Source organism: Macrotis lagotis, chromosome 2 (genome assembly GCF_037893015.1).
Source record: "Macrotis lagotis isolate mMagLag1 chromosome 2, bilby.v1.9.chrom.fasta, whole genome shotgun sequence".
Lineage (NCBI taxonomy): Eukaryota > Metazoa > Chordata > Mammalia > Peramelemorphia > Peramelidae > Macrotis > Macrotis lagotis.
Genome location: NC_133659.1, coordinates 42409361 through 42425581, shown reverse-complemented (window position 1 = coordinate 42425581; position 16221 = coordinate 42409361). Strand labels below are relative to the sequence as shown.

The 16221-nt window shown below is 41.3% G+C and overlaps 2 protein-coding genes across 3 annotated transcripts in view; one reads left to right on the top strand and one right to left on the bottom strand.

Moving 5' to 3' along the window:
- The window catches only part of SELENOF (selenoprotein F), a 37078-nt gene extending 23237 nt beyond the window's left edge, over window positions 1–13841 (bottom strand). Inside the window, exons 1-2 of the mRNA XM_074221757.1 lie at window positions 13739–13841; window positions 9084–9251 (exon numbers count right to left, since the gene is read on the bottom strand). Coding sequence (XP_074077858.1) covers window positions 9084–9251; window positions 13739–13816 — 246 coding nt within the window. The 5' untranslated portion in view covers window positions 13817–13841. The remainder of the gene's footprint in view (window positions 1–9083; window positions 9252–13738) is intronic.
- Window positions 13842–14637: 796 nt separating this feature from the next.
- Window positions 14638–16221, top strand: part of HS2ST1 (heparan sulfate 2-O-sulfotransferase 1) — a 219507-nt gene continuing 217923 nt past the window's right edge. Inside the window, exon 1 of one of the 2 annotated variants that reach the window (XM_074221754.1) lies at window positions 14638–14875. In XM_074221754.1, the coding sequence (XP_074077855.1) occupies window positions 14752–14875 (124 nt within the window). In that variant the 5' untranslated portion in view covers window positions 14638–14751. The remainder of the gene's footprint in view (window positions 14876–16221) is intronic. The other variant, XM_074221755.1, reaches the window with a different exon arrangement.

Sequence of the window (16221 nt, the reverse complement as noted above, 5' to 3'; positions counted from 1 at the left end):
GCACTTTAAGCATATTATCTCATTTAATCCTTATAATAAACCTGGGGAAGTAGATGCCATTATCCACGTTTTATAGATAAGGAAACTGTTACTGCAGATTAAATACCTTCCTTGTTCAATATTATACTGTTAATGGGCCAGCTGGGATTGGAACTCAGGTCTTCCTGACTCCAAGTCCAACATTACCCACTGCAAGCCTCGGCTACTATATCCAAAACTAACTCACAGATTTACCACATGAATCAAGTAATATCATGCATGATAGGACATATTGTTTAGGTTGGGGGAGCACACCTTTTGTTTGCACTGGGTTGAAAACAGTGTCTTTACTGCCTTTCATTGATTAAGATTTCAATTACTATCTGATGACCGGGTTGAATGAAACAGAAATATAGCTCTCTCACTCTAGGTTTCCAGTATTCCTAATACTTCCAATGTAATGAAGAAATAACTAATGTCATCAGGACATTGGGGGGGGAAGTTATTTTAAAAATAATTGAAATAAAAGAAAACAATTGCTGGGGTTTATATTTTCCATATTTTAAGGGGTGAAAAGTTTGGTATTTACTGGTTTTAAAATGAAACTTAAAAAAAAAGGTACTGGGCAAAAATGCTGCCAAGTAACTTGCAAATTACTTTCAGTGTGGAAAAAGGGTAAATACTTTTGTATACTGTTCTGAATCATGTAAATAAGAATCTGAAGATTGGGGACTTGAACCAATTAATTATAGCAAAGGATAGAACTGGAATAAAAATAACAATGCCATGAAAATGTGGGACAGTGGAAGGAGATTTGCAGTCAAGAGACCTGGGTGTGAGGCCTGACTCTAAATTATTTCCTTGTGTAGCTCCTAGTTAAGACTAAACTAACTAAATACTCATGACTGACTGACCACTGGTAAGCTCCTCATCTACAAAACGGGGACTTGGCCTAGGAAAATATAGAAAGTTCCCTCTAGTTCCAAATCCTATGAAGAAAAAGCTAGTTTAAAGAAAATTTTACAAAGACAAAAATGAAAAGAAACAGTTCAAGGAAAATAATTTTTCAATAACTGTAACAGCTAGTCTTGGTCCTGGAGAATCACTAAGTCCACCTAATTCTCTTGAGCCTCAGACTTTTCATCTATAAGATGAAGGGGTCATGAGATAACCTCCAAATCCCTTCTGGCTTACAGAATGAGGGAGCCTACAAAAATGTTTTATTCATTGAAAGATGTGAGCACTGTATTAGTTGCTTTAGTTTCACACTTTGTTACAAAGGAGAGTTGGCTTTGCAATATGTATGCATTATCGATAAGGCATCAATAAAACATTAAAAAGGTAAAACTATTAAAAATTATGGATAAATCTCATACTTCTCTAATCATTAAAAATAATTTTAAAATTTAATTTTAATATTTAATTAGATTTTAAAGTTATTTTAACATGTTTAAATTCCTTAAATTCATGAAACTATGAATATTATCAAGAAGAAATTAAACTGTCTCTTATTTTCAAAAGAAGTGGATATTTATTATAAAAATACAAAACTTATTTTGGAGAGCTCTTTTTGACTGCACAAAGAATTAAATATGATGTAGAATCAATGTAAGTAAGCTTGGTACTTTCTTCCTAACTTGGAAGAAATGATTTTGGTTCAGATAACTATTTTCTTTATAAAGAGCTCATCTTAGTGACCATTATTTATTAAAGATGACTATTTACAGAAATGCCACCTCAAGTTCCTGTCCAATGTTCTAAGAAACAAAGTGGCTGAGCTTGGTTGCCAAAAGCAATAAAATGGCACACAGAATATTTTTCCTTAGTTGACAACTTGACATTATATTTAAATGCTAAAAGCAATAAATTTAAAGGTAAATTTAAATAGCATTCAGGACTCCATAAAATACCTAAGATAAATTTAGAGATTGATATCGCTCACATAAAATGATAAAGAGCTTAGCCAGTAGCAGATTGTTATTGCTGAACATAATTTCTCACTGTTAAGACTAGTCGTGATCTTAGAATGAAATTATATGAAGACAAATATTACACACATTTAATAAATATTAAACTAGTTTAGCTTTTGCCTTGGTAGTAAGAGTTCATTTAACACAATAATAGCACTTATTAAGAACATTTGTTTATATTTCTGAATTCACTGAAGAGATCACATAGTATATGGAAACATGAGAGAAGTTATTTTAACCAACTGTGAAATGTCTTCAACAACTACAATTTCACACGTACTTAGTCTCACCTCCATTTCTATGTTTTACACCAGAAGCACTTTGCTTCTCATAAGAGGGAACTCTGAATGCACAGCTCTTCTGAGTAATGTTACAAAAGTTACTTTCTGAATCATTTGGAAATCAAGTATCCAAAGAAAGTTAACTATTAACCAAATATACTGGCCCAGACTTATGAGAATTAAATCAGTTACTTAAAATAAGATTTCTATTTATGGAAGCTTAGTGGACAGTTGCCAGTGACAAAAATTTGATAAACTTTTAAAGGCTATCTGAATTCAAAACAGTGAAATGAAATGGAAAGTTTCATGAAAATTTTCAGTTATAAATTAAACTCAAGGCCCAAGGAAATAGGAAGAGATGACATGGGATAGGAAGCAGAAAAGTATGTGAAGGAGGTAGCTCTGTGACAAAACTTCTGTGTCCCATTGAAGACCTTACAGATTACTTCTTTCTGTGCATGTGAGGACCAGATGCTCTCTCTGGGCAATTGTGACTTTAACCCAAGTGAACTAGAAATTTTATTTGAATAATTTACTTTATGAAATGTTTTCTTATTATGGATCAGGGTGAATGTCTTAGAAATCATCAAATACAAAGTTTAATCTTTCCTATGCCAAAATTAACTCTTAAAACATGAAAAATACAAACCAGACTCCCTTTCTCTTTTATTGTATACAAAGAATGTTTCCTGTGTTACCATTCTTTGACATGCTCTATGGCTCTTAATCATAGAACACGATGCTCTCTGAAGAATCAAACTTGCTAACTATCCAAGTGGCAAAGGTCAGGTCTTTTAATGGTGGCAACTTCCTCTTTGAAACAGAAGCCCATGTTTTTAATACCAATATTAAAATAGCAAGTTGTATGGTTGTGAGCTACAGAGTAATAATTAAGGATCACTTCCCTTACTCCATCCCTGAAAGGAAAGGAGCAAATTACAAAGGATGACAGAGAAAGGTACTGAGTGAAAAAGATAAGCTAGTGAGTGAAGAAAGTTGCCAGCACATTAAGGAGACCCTCTAAAGTGAATTTATGGGAGAAAATGCTTTGTTTGGTTCTAGAGGGTAAAAACTGGGGTAGATCATCCCTATAAAGTAGATAGAGTCCAGGTTTAGAGATAGAAGATCAAGGGTTGAATTCTGATTTGTTATTTAGTTGATGATGCAATTTTCACTAATTCAATTAAGTGATAATTCTTGGGCAGGTCACTTAACCTATTTAGGCCTCAGTTTCCTCTTCTGCAAAAAGAGGTTGGACTAGATGATTTCTAAAGGTCCTTGTAGTTTTAAGTGGCATAATCCATAGGGTCAAGAGAGAAAATATAACTCAATTAGTTCTACCAATCAGAGCTGCCCAATAAGAGAACTGTTGTTTGGAGAGATAATAAGAACTATCAGGTATCCTCAAGGATGCTGCAAAAAAAAAATCTGGCCTTGAATGGTAGATAGTTGTAAAGTTCTCTTGATAGGTAAGGATGAGTGTGCTAGAGCCAGCCCTAACCTGTTTGAGAGTTGATTGTTTAATTTTCCGTGAGGTTTAAATTGAGTGTCTAGACTTCAAATGTCAATAATGCAGATGAAGTTTAAAAGCATATACTATTGTTTTTTGGGTTTTTTTTAGGTTTTTGCAAGGCAAATGGGGTTAAGTGGCTTGCCCAAGGCCACACAGCTAGGTAATTATTAAGTGTCTGAGACCGGATTTGAACCCAGATATTCCTGACTCCAGGGCCGGTGCTTTATCCACTGCACCACCTAGCTGCCCAAAAAGCATATACTGTTTACATTTCACTATCTCACTTGAGTCTCTTCAACAGTGCTGCTGATATGTGTACTTGATTTCTTCTGTTTTGGGGTCATGACAGACCTGCGGTTCATGTTCTGCAACGTCAATTCTTCTAGTTAACAGGACATCAAAATAACTGATTTTTTTATCATTCAAATAAAAGACTACCAAAGTTACACAAATTTTCATAATTTACATTATTAGCATTTCAAGAATTTTTTTCACAGCACCCCCTAGGCAAAAGAAATAACTAACAGTTGTTTATTAAAGTACTAAGGTTCAGGCAACTTGGTAAGTATTTATATCCTAACAATTCTGTAGCCCTTCTGAAAAAAAATTATACATGTAAATTTTTTTTTTTTGTCAAGGCAATGGGGTTAAGTGACTTAGCCAAGATCATACAACTAGGCAATTATTAAATGTCTTAGACCACATTTGAACCCAAGCCCTCCTGACTTTAGGACTGTGCTCTATCCACTACACCATCTAGCTGTACCCTACCTGTAAATTTAAAAAAAAAAGATGCCTTTTATTTCATTCTCCAATAACCACAGTTACTTAAAGGGAGGTGTGCGTCTTTGGAATCAGACCTATCACTGGGTCTTTCTTTTTCATAGCAGCCACTGGAAAGTCAGTGCTTTTGCAAAGCAGAAAATTCAGGAATTTTGAGAAGTTACTGACACAACGGCAAATACTCCAAAAGGAAACAAAAACATGATCTCATTCAAGAACATGAACTGTTATCAATGGCAAACTGTCTCAAGTTACTACTTTTGTACATGTTTCTTCAGTACATAGTGTCTACAAAAATGTTTGTTGATTGATAGGGTAATTTTGAAAGAGTCAATATAGGAAGGATAATAAAATAATTACAGAATGTTAAAAGGATTTCAATGACATTTTACTTTTTGGGGAATAATAGTTGTTCTAAAATAAAAATTTTGTTTGCTTTTAAACCCTAAATTTTCTCTAAGAAAATATTTCTGGAGGATAAAAAGATTTAAATGAAACAGCAATACTGAAAGTGACTTGTTTAACTGATAATACATCTCCAAAATATGCTGTAAATGACAAAATTAAGTGCTTGGAAACATTTAATTATTATAAATACTGGATCTTTAAAATTGAAAATGTGGTTTTCTTGTATGGCACTATATGAAGTAGGTTTGTATTAGATAATTTTCTATTTCTTGTTATGAGAAACATCTGTATAATGGATCTTTCCTAATCCAGGATCAAATACTTGGCTTTGGAGGTTGCTGATGAAGAATCGAATTGGATTTCAGAACTAAGTTTAATGACAGGTGAATCAATTTGCAGTGAAATACTAAATTTTCTTTTGTATTCGAATTTCAAGAATATACAGCATTAAATTACACAGCTTGAAGTAATATTTCTGTGCTTATTTTAATGCCCTTTTTGTCTTAAATGAGGAGCTGTCTTGAGCTACAAGATTTTTATAGATTCTAATGATACTTTTTAGGCTCTTGAGTTTAAAGGTTTAGAATCAGCAGGTTCATTACCATGAAATACAAAAACATGGACTATATAAATTTGCAAGACATTGTTATAAAGAAGTTATAAAGAGATTTTAAAGACCTAGATGGAAAGAACTAAGTGGGAAGAAAAACATGACAACTAGCATGGACTGAATTTAGTCAATTATTGACTTAAAAGTGTTTACCATGTGAAATGCACTGTGGTGAAGAAGAGAACGATGAAAATGAGGTACAAACAATTTAATTTACATGAGCTACCAGGAAAACATTTAATCATTAAGTTGAAATGTACATGCCACGTTGAGTGTTTTATTGTATAAATTAATTTCTCAGGCTACTGATTTAGCCAGAGCGGATTCATTACATCATTACATCGTCAAATCAACCACAATTTCCTCATCTTCCCAACTGAAGCGATTTCTCAAAGCTCATACTCTTAACAAGTGTGTCTCTTCACCACGATTCTGTCTGCTCTTGTCTTCTTTCAGATTGAAGCTCATGAAGGGCAAGGACAATATTGGAGAGAGGTAATTATAGCTACGAGAGCTCAGGTCAGCTAATAAACATTTATTAAATGCCTCCTAAATGACAGGCACTGGACAGGATACAGAACCTGTCCTTCAGGAGCTCCCAGGCTATGGGAGGAGCCAATCACCATAATGAACAATAGGGAAATCACTAGCATTAAGGGGGAATCCAGAAAAGACTCCTTAGAGTGGAATTTTATTTGGGTATTGAAGGGAGTCAAGAGGGAGGTCTTCCAGGCTCCTGGGGCAGTCAGAGAAATGCCCAGAGCTGAGGGATGGTGGGTCTAGTTGAAGGCTGCCCCATGACTACTCCCTGCCTTCCTTATTCTTCATTCTCTCTTCCCTCTTCAAACTTACAGAACAGAACCCATTAATCCTCAAGAATTTTGATTTTCTTATGGAATTTCCCTCAAATATCCTTTAAAGACTTGATGTTCTTAAAGAACAAGTGTTTCTTTTCTTCCCGCCAGAATGTTAATGCTACATCATCATACACCCTCTTCCAATGACTGAAAGATATTTGCCTTAATAGATTTCTCTAGACTAGAGTTAGCATTCTAACTTAGTTCTAGATTTTTGGTTAGAAATGCTTGGAAGATCCCCCTCCCCCCAATCCTCTCTCGGTGCCACACCTTCCCCCCCTTCTCCCTCTGATAGCATTATACTCAGCATTATTCTTGATTGTAAATGTATTTCTTTTGTCACTGTACTTCAACAAAAGTTCCTCTAATTTAGGGTAGAAGTCACCAGGATTTGTATGATCCTGATCAAAGTTCCTTGGTAATGGAATAGCTTCTTTCTAGATGCTAGCAGTGTTTTTGATTGGTTATAGGAGCTCTGGATTTGGCCCTGACATCCCTGGGACTTTTCCTTGTTTGGTGTTCCTTTGGGAAGCTGGTGAACACTCTCTTACTGTGTCCTATGATTCTAATAAATTTAATCAGTTTTTGTTCATGCTTTCTTTTCATGTGCCAGGTCCTCTTTTTTTTTTTTAAACAGCTTTCAGCAAAGTGCAATAATTCTTAAGTTATCTCCCTCTGATCTGTTTTCAGGTCAGTTGCTTTTGATAGAATATCTTATATTTTCTTTTATCTTTTTAATCATTTGGTTTTGCTCCAATATTTCTTGCTGTCTCACGGACTCATTGATTTATTTGGTTTATTCTAACTTTCACTGACTTCAATTCTTGGGAATCTCTCCTCAAAGGAACCTAGTCTGTTAACAGCACTCCCCCCCCCCCCCACTGCTTTTATTTCATTAAAAAATTTTTTTTGCTTCATTCTTCTGGGTATTCATGTATTCCTTCTGAGAAATCCATTTTCCCCCCTTTTGAGTCTTTGAGGATTGCAGTTATTTTGGGAAATTTCTAGATTTGCACTAATATTTGCTACTGGTCAATGTTTTCCTTGATTAACTTATTTCTCCACTCCCACTTTAGTTCCTAAACTGAGATAATGTGACAAGGCCAAGTTCTGTCCTCTCCTGCTCTTTTGAATGGGGAGGATGGCACCGCTTTTCTTACCCTGGGGGTGCCTTAATTCTTTGAGGTTCAAAAAGCTCTGTCTTCAGGATGTTAAAGAGCTGATCACCATCTTTATGTGGTATGCTTTGGAGATGACCAATAGGGAAGTCACTAGCATTAAGGGGGAATCCAGAAAAGTCTCTTTAGAGAGTGGAATTTTATTTGGGTATTGAAGGGAGCCAGGAGGGAGGCCTTCCAGGCCCCTGGGGCAGAGAAATGCCCAGAACTGAGAGATGGTGGGTCTAGTTGAAGGCTGCCCCAAGAACACCCCCTGCTTTCCTTTTATTCTTCATTTTCTAGCAGTCTTGTTATCATTCAGGAAACCATCTTGGCAGGAAACACCATAACATTGTATTTTTAAAATGTACTTTTAAAAATTAATTTAAATTAGAAAAAAACTCTTTTCATTCTCCCAACCTACTCTGCACAAACAAAAAAGTTGCTGATGCCCTAAATTATGTTTTCTTCAATATGTACCTCTTTCTACTCAGACATTATCTTAATTCAACTCTTTATTATCAAATAATATTCTTGCCTGTATTATTCCTTATTCCTAAAACTTCCTTTCTCCTGTCCATTTTCCAAACAACTGGTTTTTACTAGTTCAGTAATCTAAGCATAATTTCAGAGATGGAAAAGAATTTGTTGGTCACAGAGTCTAACTTGTTATATGAAAAAGAATTCTTTTTACCTCAACCCTAAAGCTGCCTGGTCTTTGAAGACCTCCATTAGGAGAAGCCTATTCTGCCCCTTGTCATCTCAAATTGTCAACCCATTTTTTTCTTACATCAAGCTTAAATCTGCCTTTTTCAACCTACCACCTTTGATTTTCAGTTCTCTTCTTTAGGGACCAAAAAGAATAAGTCAAGTTGTCCACTTCAAAAACTTCAAGTTGGTTATCATGTGTCCCCTAAGTTTCTCTTCTATTCTTCACAGATCTGATACTAATACTTTTTTTTAAGGTTTTTGCAAGGCAAATGAGGTTAAGTAGCTTGCCCAAGGCCACACAGCTAGGTAATTATTAAGTGTCTGAGACCAGATTTGAACCCAGGTACTCCTGACTCCAGGGCCGGTGCTTTATCCACTGCGCCACCTAGCTGCCCTGATACTAATATATTTTAAATAGTTCCTAGATCCTAAGCTCTTGGTCTAGAATTTAAAATGACACATTTCTGGTTCCAAACTAGATTTTTATTTTTCCACATCACTTTTTCATAGATCTATGTTCCAAATAAACTGGTTCACTAATTGTTTTACCAATTTGGAATTTCATCTCTCTCATGTTTTTACCCAGGCTGTTCCTCCCATGACAAGGGTACAGTCTTTTCTCAACTTTGATTAATATGATTCAGCAGAATCATATTAGTATACAGTATCAAAAACTCTTACAGATTAACTTTTCTCATCTATTAATTTTCTTCAGGAAAGTTTAATCTCACCCCACCCCATTTCAAATTATTAAACATATCAACCTTTTCAACTTGTCTCAACTTAAATCAGTAATGAAAAGTACTAAAATTACCTTTCGGGTTTCAAACTGTGCTTCTTCCTGGCAGCATCCTCTGCAATCAGGATCCAGCTGAGTTAAGCTAAATTGTCCAAGAAGATCACAAGAGCTACAGAGCAAATTGCTGGAGAAACCCAATCCTCTGCATGCTTCTGATGATAATTCAGATCCCTGTGCAGATATCTGTAAAGAGATAGTGAAGACATTCAACCAACAAGTGTATACCAAGTACTTCCTATGGGCCCTGGCATAGGAGAATCCAAACCCTACTTTTAAGAAGCCTATATTCCACATAGGGTTAGAAGTGGCTGGGGGGCTGGGGCTGCTAGTATCTAGAATGTGTATAAATACATAAAATTAACACAGGTGGTTGGAGATGGAGGAAATGATGGCTATATCTTAAAGGAAAAGAGGGCTCTAAAAATAATATGAAAGAAGTATATAGCACTTTTGACTATAACTTTCATATAGATGAAATATATCCATCTAAATACCTCTCTATCTAGTACATATAGTCTAGCTTTATGCACAGGTCAGAGACAATGTTTTAGCTAAATTTTGCATGTTTCAAAGAACCCAGCACAGTGTTCTGTACATTGCAAACATTTAATAAAGGTTTCTTCAATGATTGTTAATCTCTGCCAAGAAAAAAGACAGACGCCCTTTTTACAGAATCATCAGTGTAGAGTCCAAAACTTTTATAGATTAACAATATCTAAACTTGCTACATGTTATGATTTACTTATTCTCTAGAACACAGAAATTTTAACCTTCTCCAAAAAGTACACAAATCAAAACCATTTATTAAGTGATTAGGAACTCAGCATCCAGACATTCTATAGAGGAAAACCAATATATCTACATATCAGTAAATCCAGAGTAAGTTGTATTTCTTTTGGAGGGAGTAGGCCCCCAGCAACTGAGGAAGTCAGTAAAAACCTCATCCTGGAGATGGTACCTGAGCAGAGCTGAAGGAGGCTTAGGATTCTAATGGGGGGCAGGGGGAGAAAAATATATTCTGGGCCCGGGGAATCCAATGTGCAGCAATTTTGCCTGTGCAAAGACATGGGGAAAATAGGGAATAACAACTGGTGAAAACAAGAAACAGCACATAAGGTTTGGCAGAAGTTAAGAAAACTAGGTGGTGCCATAATAATGAAGTCAGTGCTTGGACTGAAGGCAAGAAGGTACACTTTCCTGATTTGAAATTTGGTTTCAGACCCTGGCAAGCTGCTTGGCTCTGGGCAAGTCACTTATCCCCACAAGCCTCGGTTTCCTCATCTGTAAAATGAGCTAAGGAAGAAAATGTGAAATTACTCTAGTATCTTTGCCAAGAAAGCTCCCAATGGGAATCATGAAGAAATGGATGAATGAAAAACAATTTAACAAAAGAATGAGTGAAGGGGTTAAGGAGGAATAATAAACAATGTCACCATTAAATCATGTAATTGTAGTTTGTCTTCAAAGATACCTTTTAGCTTTTTAAAGTCAACCTTTTTTAAAAGACTAGTTTTACTGATTATTCCTAGAAATAGATTAAACAAATATTTTATTCTATGTTCTAAAAGATGTTAATGGCATAAATATCAATCTCTCTCTCTCTCTCTCTGTGCCTAGGAACCTAAATTAACTGTTTCCTTCTTTGTTTATATTTGTTTGGAAGGAGAAAAATAGCTTTAGATTAAAAAACATTATGATTTTTAGTTTTCTTTTAAACCTATTGAGATCATCCATCCTGAAATTGTGCAGAGAACTTTGATTTGCATTATTCAAATTTGAAGGGGTCTGTTCTAAGAAACATCTCCCTTAAGTCACAGTGAATATTTCCATTCCTAAAGATTAAGAACACTTAGAATGTACTCTCAGAAAAAATAACCACTTCACAGAAAACATGAGCCTAATTTCTCAAATGTTATCCTTAAAGAACCATTGGTTTAGGATTTACAGCTATTCACTTCTGCATCTAGGCATTCTACCTTAAAATACAACATCCTGGAAACCAAAGTAAAGTAAGCTGCAATTTACTGTAATTTCAAGGACCCTAGAAAACCATAGAGACACTCCAGAAAAGTACTATTGGAATGTAAACTGGTCATTTATCCTTGTGATAATATATCAAACCGGTTTTGAGAACAGTTGCCGAAACTTTAGCTAGTAACAGAGAAAGCATGAAAATCCTGGAGGTTAAAGTAATTAATGCTGTTCTTTGGGGGGAAATTTAGCTTTGGACCAAGCTTAGGCAAACATTTTGATGTTCAATTGGTTGTGAAATTGTATAATAATTACAGCACCTATTCACATTTATCTAGCTCTTTCATGCTAGATATTTTTTCTTTTTCTTTTTTTTTAAGGTTTTTTGCATGGCCCCATTGGGTTAAGTGGCTTGCCCAAGGTCACACAGCTCGGTAATTATTAAGTGTCTGAGACCAGATTTGAACTCAGGTACTCCTGACTCTTTGTTAGGAGCTAAGGGGCAAGCTTCATCTTCAGTCTTCTTGAATACCTGCTGGGCATTCTACTACTCAATTATTTAAATTGTTCTTCTGGTTCTGTTCTCTTCACTCTGCATCGGTTCAAACAAGCTTTCCCAGGATCCTCTGACACCTCCCCTTCAGCATTTTTCAAAGCACAAGAACATGCCCTGACAGTCTGGCTGTTTCTTTACCAGCACACAGAGCTCTTCTAAGGATTCTGAATACACAACCTGCTACTCCTTCTTAGGTCTCTCTGGAGCAAGTGTTTTCAGCATTTTGGGTCCTGGGCTTCATTGTGTACAAACTGAGAGGGATAGAACCAAGGGTCTGTTCTGCCTTATGATTTCAAGACTTTTAATAATAGTTAAACTTCAGGTCAAGCAGATCAAGACCCTCTTGAGAATGCTTCCTGTTAAGTGGCAGAAGACCAGCTACCTTATCTCAGAGAGGAAGAACTGGTTAAATCAGTCCAATTTACCCCTGTAATTTTGTGGAAATTGGGTGAAACTTGTGAGTTCTGGTTCTAACTCTTCCTCCCTCGAAGAAGAGGGAAAGAATACTTGGACTAATTCTTTCACAGAAAATGCTTTGCATACCCTCTGACTCTACTGTATCTTTCATAGACATATTGCAAGGACATCAAAGACAAGGAAAGGTCCTGAATATACAAAACGTATTTAGAGCAGCATTTGGGGGGGGGGGGCAGTAAAGGACTAGAAGGAAACAGACACCTAATATATATGGTCAAGTTGCTGAATTAGTTTATTAATATAATGTGATATTATTGGGTTGTAAGAAATATGAATTTAGGGAAACTTGGGAAGAACTAATGAAGAGTGAGGTGAAGAACCAGGAGAAAATACAAAATGAGCATCAGGATATAAAAGAAAAGAGTGGAAGATTTCTGAATTAAGATCAATGTTGTGACCAATTATAACTTCAGAGGACTAATGGCAACAGATCTCCTGTTTTAAAGTCAAAAGGCAGCTGACCACAGGTGTGGAATGAGGGATAAATTTTCAGACTCGGTTATGTTGATTTAATTTGCTTAAATGCAACTCACGTGTTAAAAGGGAGAGTTCTACAGGGGGCAGAGGAGGGGTGAAGTGAGAGTCACTGGGAAACAACAGTGGTGTTAAAGAAAAAATGTGAGCAAGATATTTTGAGGAATGTGTTTTTTTTTCTTTTTGAATTTATTTTGCATTATGAACACTTTCTTAAGTTCAGATAATCAACAGAACAAGAAATCAATCCCTGTCCTGTAGCAATTACCTATTTCTAAGGTGTAAACGTTCATACTGAAAATTTAACAACTGACTTTAACAAACCAACCTCTTCAAGTATTTTTAATTTAATATCAAAGGAATTTATCCCCTCCCCTTTTAAAGTATCTTTCTTTCTTCTCTTTTTGCAAGGCAGCCGAGTTAAGTGGCTTGCCCAAGGCCACACAACCAGGTAATTATTAAGTGTCTGAGGCTGCATTTGAACTCAGGTCCTCTTGACTCCAGGGCCCCCCCCTTTTTTTTTTAGAAAGATTTATTTATTTTGAGCTTTACAATTTTTCTTCCATTCTTGCCCCCCCCCCCCCAAGAAGGCAGTCTGTTAGTCTTTACACGGTTTCCATGTTATATTGATCTAAGTTGAACGTGATAAGAGAGAAATCCTATCTTTAAGGAAGACAAGTAAAGTATGAGGCAGTAAGATTACAGAATAAGATAATGCCCCCCCCATTCGGTCTTTGTTCAAACTTGGCAGTTCTTTGTCTGGACACTGATGGCCCCAAACTCCCCGGTTGTAGCAAGGAATGTACTTTTCCAACATTCACGCTATGAGGACCACGCCACGGCACCTCCGAGTGCTCAGCAGCCAGGCTGAGGACCTTTTCAAACGACTGCTTCGAAGGACTTAGGCTTGCCGCCCCGTGAAGCTCTTTTGCCAGATTTTGCGGTAGTTTTAAGCCGCCCTCCGCGAGCAAGGGAAGAACGGGCGAGAAGGCAGCTCGGGGCGGGCGGCGGCCCGGGGCTCGGGGCCGGGCCGCCCCTGCCCTGGGCCCCGCCCGCCCCTGCGCTGCGCTGCGGGCCCGGGCCGGGCGCCGCCGGAGGCTCGGGGCGGAAGCGGCGGGGCCGCAGGGCTGCGTGGCCCCGCCCGCCCGCCCCGGCCGCGGCTCCCGGGGCCCCGCGGCGGCCCCGCACTCACCACTTGCAGCACCGACGCCAGCAGCAGCCGCAGCCCGAAGGCCGGCGCGGAGCCGGGCCGCCCGCCCGCCGCCGCCATCGCCGCCGTCGCCGCCGTGGCCCGGGTCCTGCCGCGGCCCGAGGACCCCCGGGCGGGGGTGGCCGCCGCCGCGCCTGACGGCCTGGCGCGCCCGGCTCGCCGCTCGCCGCGCGCGGCGCCCCACCCCGAGTCGCTGCGAGGGCCGGCGCGGGCCGGGCGCGGGCCGGCCGCAGCCTCGCGGGGTGCCGGGCCGTTCCGGCTGCGCGCCGCGGCCCCGGCAGTCAGGCACTCGCGCGGCGCCCTAGACGCCTGCTCCGCCGCAGGACCCGCTCGGCTTCATCCCAGGCGGTTCGTGCCGATTCCGGCCTTCGAGCTTCGCCGCCGCCTCTCCCTCTAGCCTCGTTTAGACCAATCAACCGCCGAGGTGATTTTAACGGCGGCCGAGCGAGCCAATCGCCGTCCCGAGCGAAGGACCAATGCCTCCGCGCTGGCGGAGGCGGGGTCCAATAGCGGCTGAGGGGGGAGCGGGGCGGGGAGGAGGCGGGGCGCTGGGCGGCGTGCGTGAGTGCGTCCCGGGAGGGGGCGGGGCCGGGCCGGGGGCGGGGCCGAGGGCGGCGCAGTCGCAGCCCGGGTGCTGGAGCGGGGCTCCGGGAGAGCGCCGGGGCTGAGGAGGAAGGAGGCGGCGGGCGGCCGCGCGGGCGAGGGGGCCGGCGAGCCGCGCAGGGGCCGGGCGCGCTGCGGCGCGGCAGGCGGCAGCCCGAGCGCCGGGGGCCCCGCGGTCGGCGGCCGCGGCGGAGCCGGAGCGGCGGGCGCGGGCGGCGTTGGCGTCGGTGCCTGGGGGCGGGGGCGGGTGGTGGGAGGGAGGGAAGGGAGGAGGCGGGGGGTGCCCGCTCCGCCGGCGCCCGCAGCCCCTGCCCCCCGGGGCCTCGCTCCCCGCCCCCCGCGGCATGTCGTGATCCCGAGCGGCGGCGGCGGCGGCGGCGGCGGCGGGTTTCATGGGGCTCCTCAGGATTATGATGCCGCCCAAGTTGCAGCTGCTGGCGGTGCTGGCCTTCGCCGTGGCGATGCTCTTTCTGGAGAACCAGATCCAGAAGCTGGAGGAGTCCCGCGCCAAGCTAGGTGAGGGGCGGGGGGCCTCCGGGCAGACTCCTGCCTCGGACTGGGGGAGCGGACCCCGGCCGGCCGGGGCGGCTGACCCTAGGCAGTGTCCCCGGGAGCGACCCGGGCGGGCGGGGAGATTGACCCTAGTTAGTGTCCTGGGGAGGCTGACCCGAGTCAGTGCCCGGGGGGAGCCACCCCGGCCAGGCAGCCGGGGAGATTGACCCTGATTAGTGTCCTGGGGAGGCTGGGAGCCGACCCCGGCCGGCCGGGGAGGCTGATCTTAGTTAGTGTCCCTGGGAGCCACCCCGGCCGGCCGGGGAGGTTGACCCTAGTCAGTGTCCCTGGAAGCGATCCCCGCTGGCGGGGAGATTGACCCTAGTTAGTGTCCGGGGGAGGCTGGGAGCGGACCCCGGCCGGCCAGGGAGGCTGATCTTAGTCAGCGTCCCCGGAAGCGGACCCCGGCCGGCCGGGGAGGTTGACCCTGATTAGTGGCCTGGGGAGCTGGGAGCGGTTTGACCCTAGTCAGTGTCCCTGGGAGGAACTTACCGAGACCAACGTGAGAGAGGGAGGGTCTGTGGTTGGGTAGGGGGAGCCCGGAATGCCGAGACCCTGGGTAGGGACCGAGATCTGAGTGGGCTGGGGGAGGTGGCGAACTTGCACAAGTGTAGGATTTTAGAAGGGAAAAGAAGGGTGCGCCCCCAAAAGTTGGTCGAGTTGCTCGAAAATGAATCCAAGTGTGTACTGTTGTTGGGAGCGATTAAGAAGCCGAGAATGAGGTGAGCACCACTTATCTTATAAAACCCTTAGTCTGAGCCAGGGACTACACTGAACTGTGGAAATACAAATGCAAGCATAAAAAAAATACAGCCCCTTACCCTCATGAAGCTTGCATTCTGCTGGGGAAAGACAGAAAGGGGGCCCGGATCTACCTACGAGTAGCTGACTGCAGGTTTGTGTTTCAAGTGGCCTGTGATGAAAGAACAGGAAATGTTGGTTTAGTGTGCTTTTCATTGGGGAGCTACTTTGGGGAAACTTAAGATAGTTGAATTTTCAGCAATATATTGGTTTGTAAATTTTCATCTAAAAAAAATTGAGAAGACACTGATTTAGGCAGATAAAACATGTGAGGCTACTCTAGCCTTATGCTACACACTTTATTGTGATTATTGTGATATTCAAGTAAGGCTTGGGAAACTACATCATTTGGGATAAAGAACAAAAAAGGAACTGTTTTAAAAAAACCAATGAAGATACAATTTTAGGAATGGGTAGGGACTAAGGATTTCACTGGTATAGAGGACTTTTGGGTGTGAAAATTATTCAGACATTGGAAATTACCATCTTCTCTGCAACTCAGGGTCTTA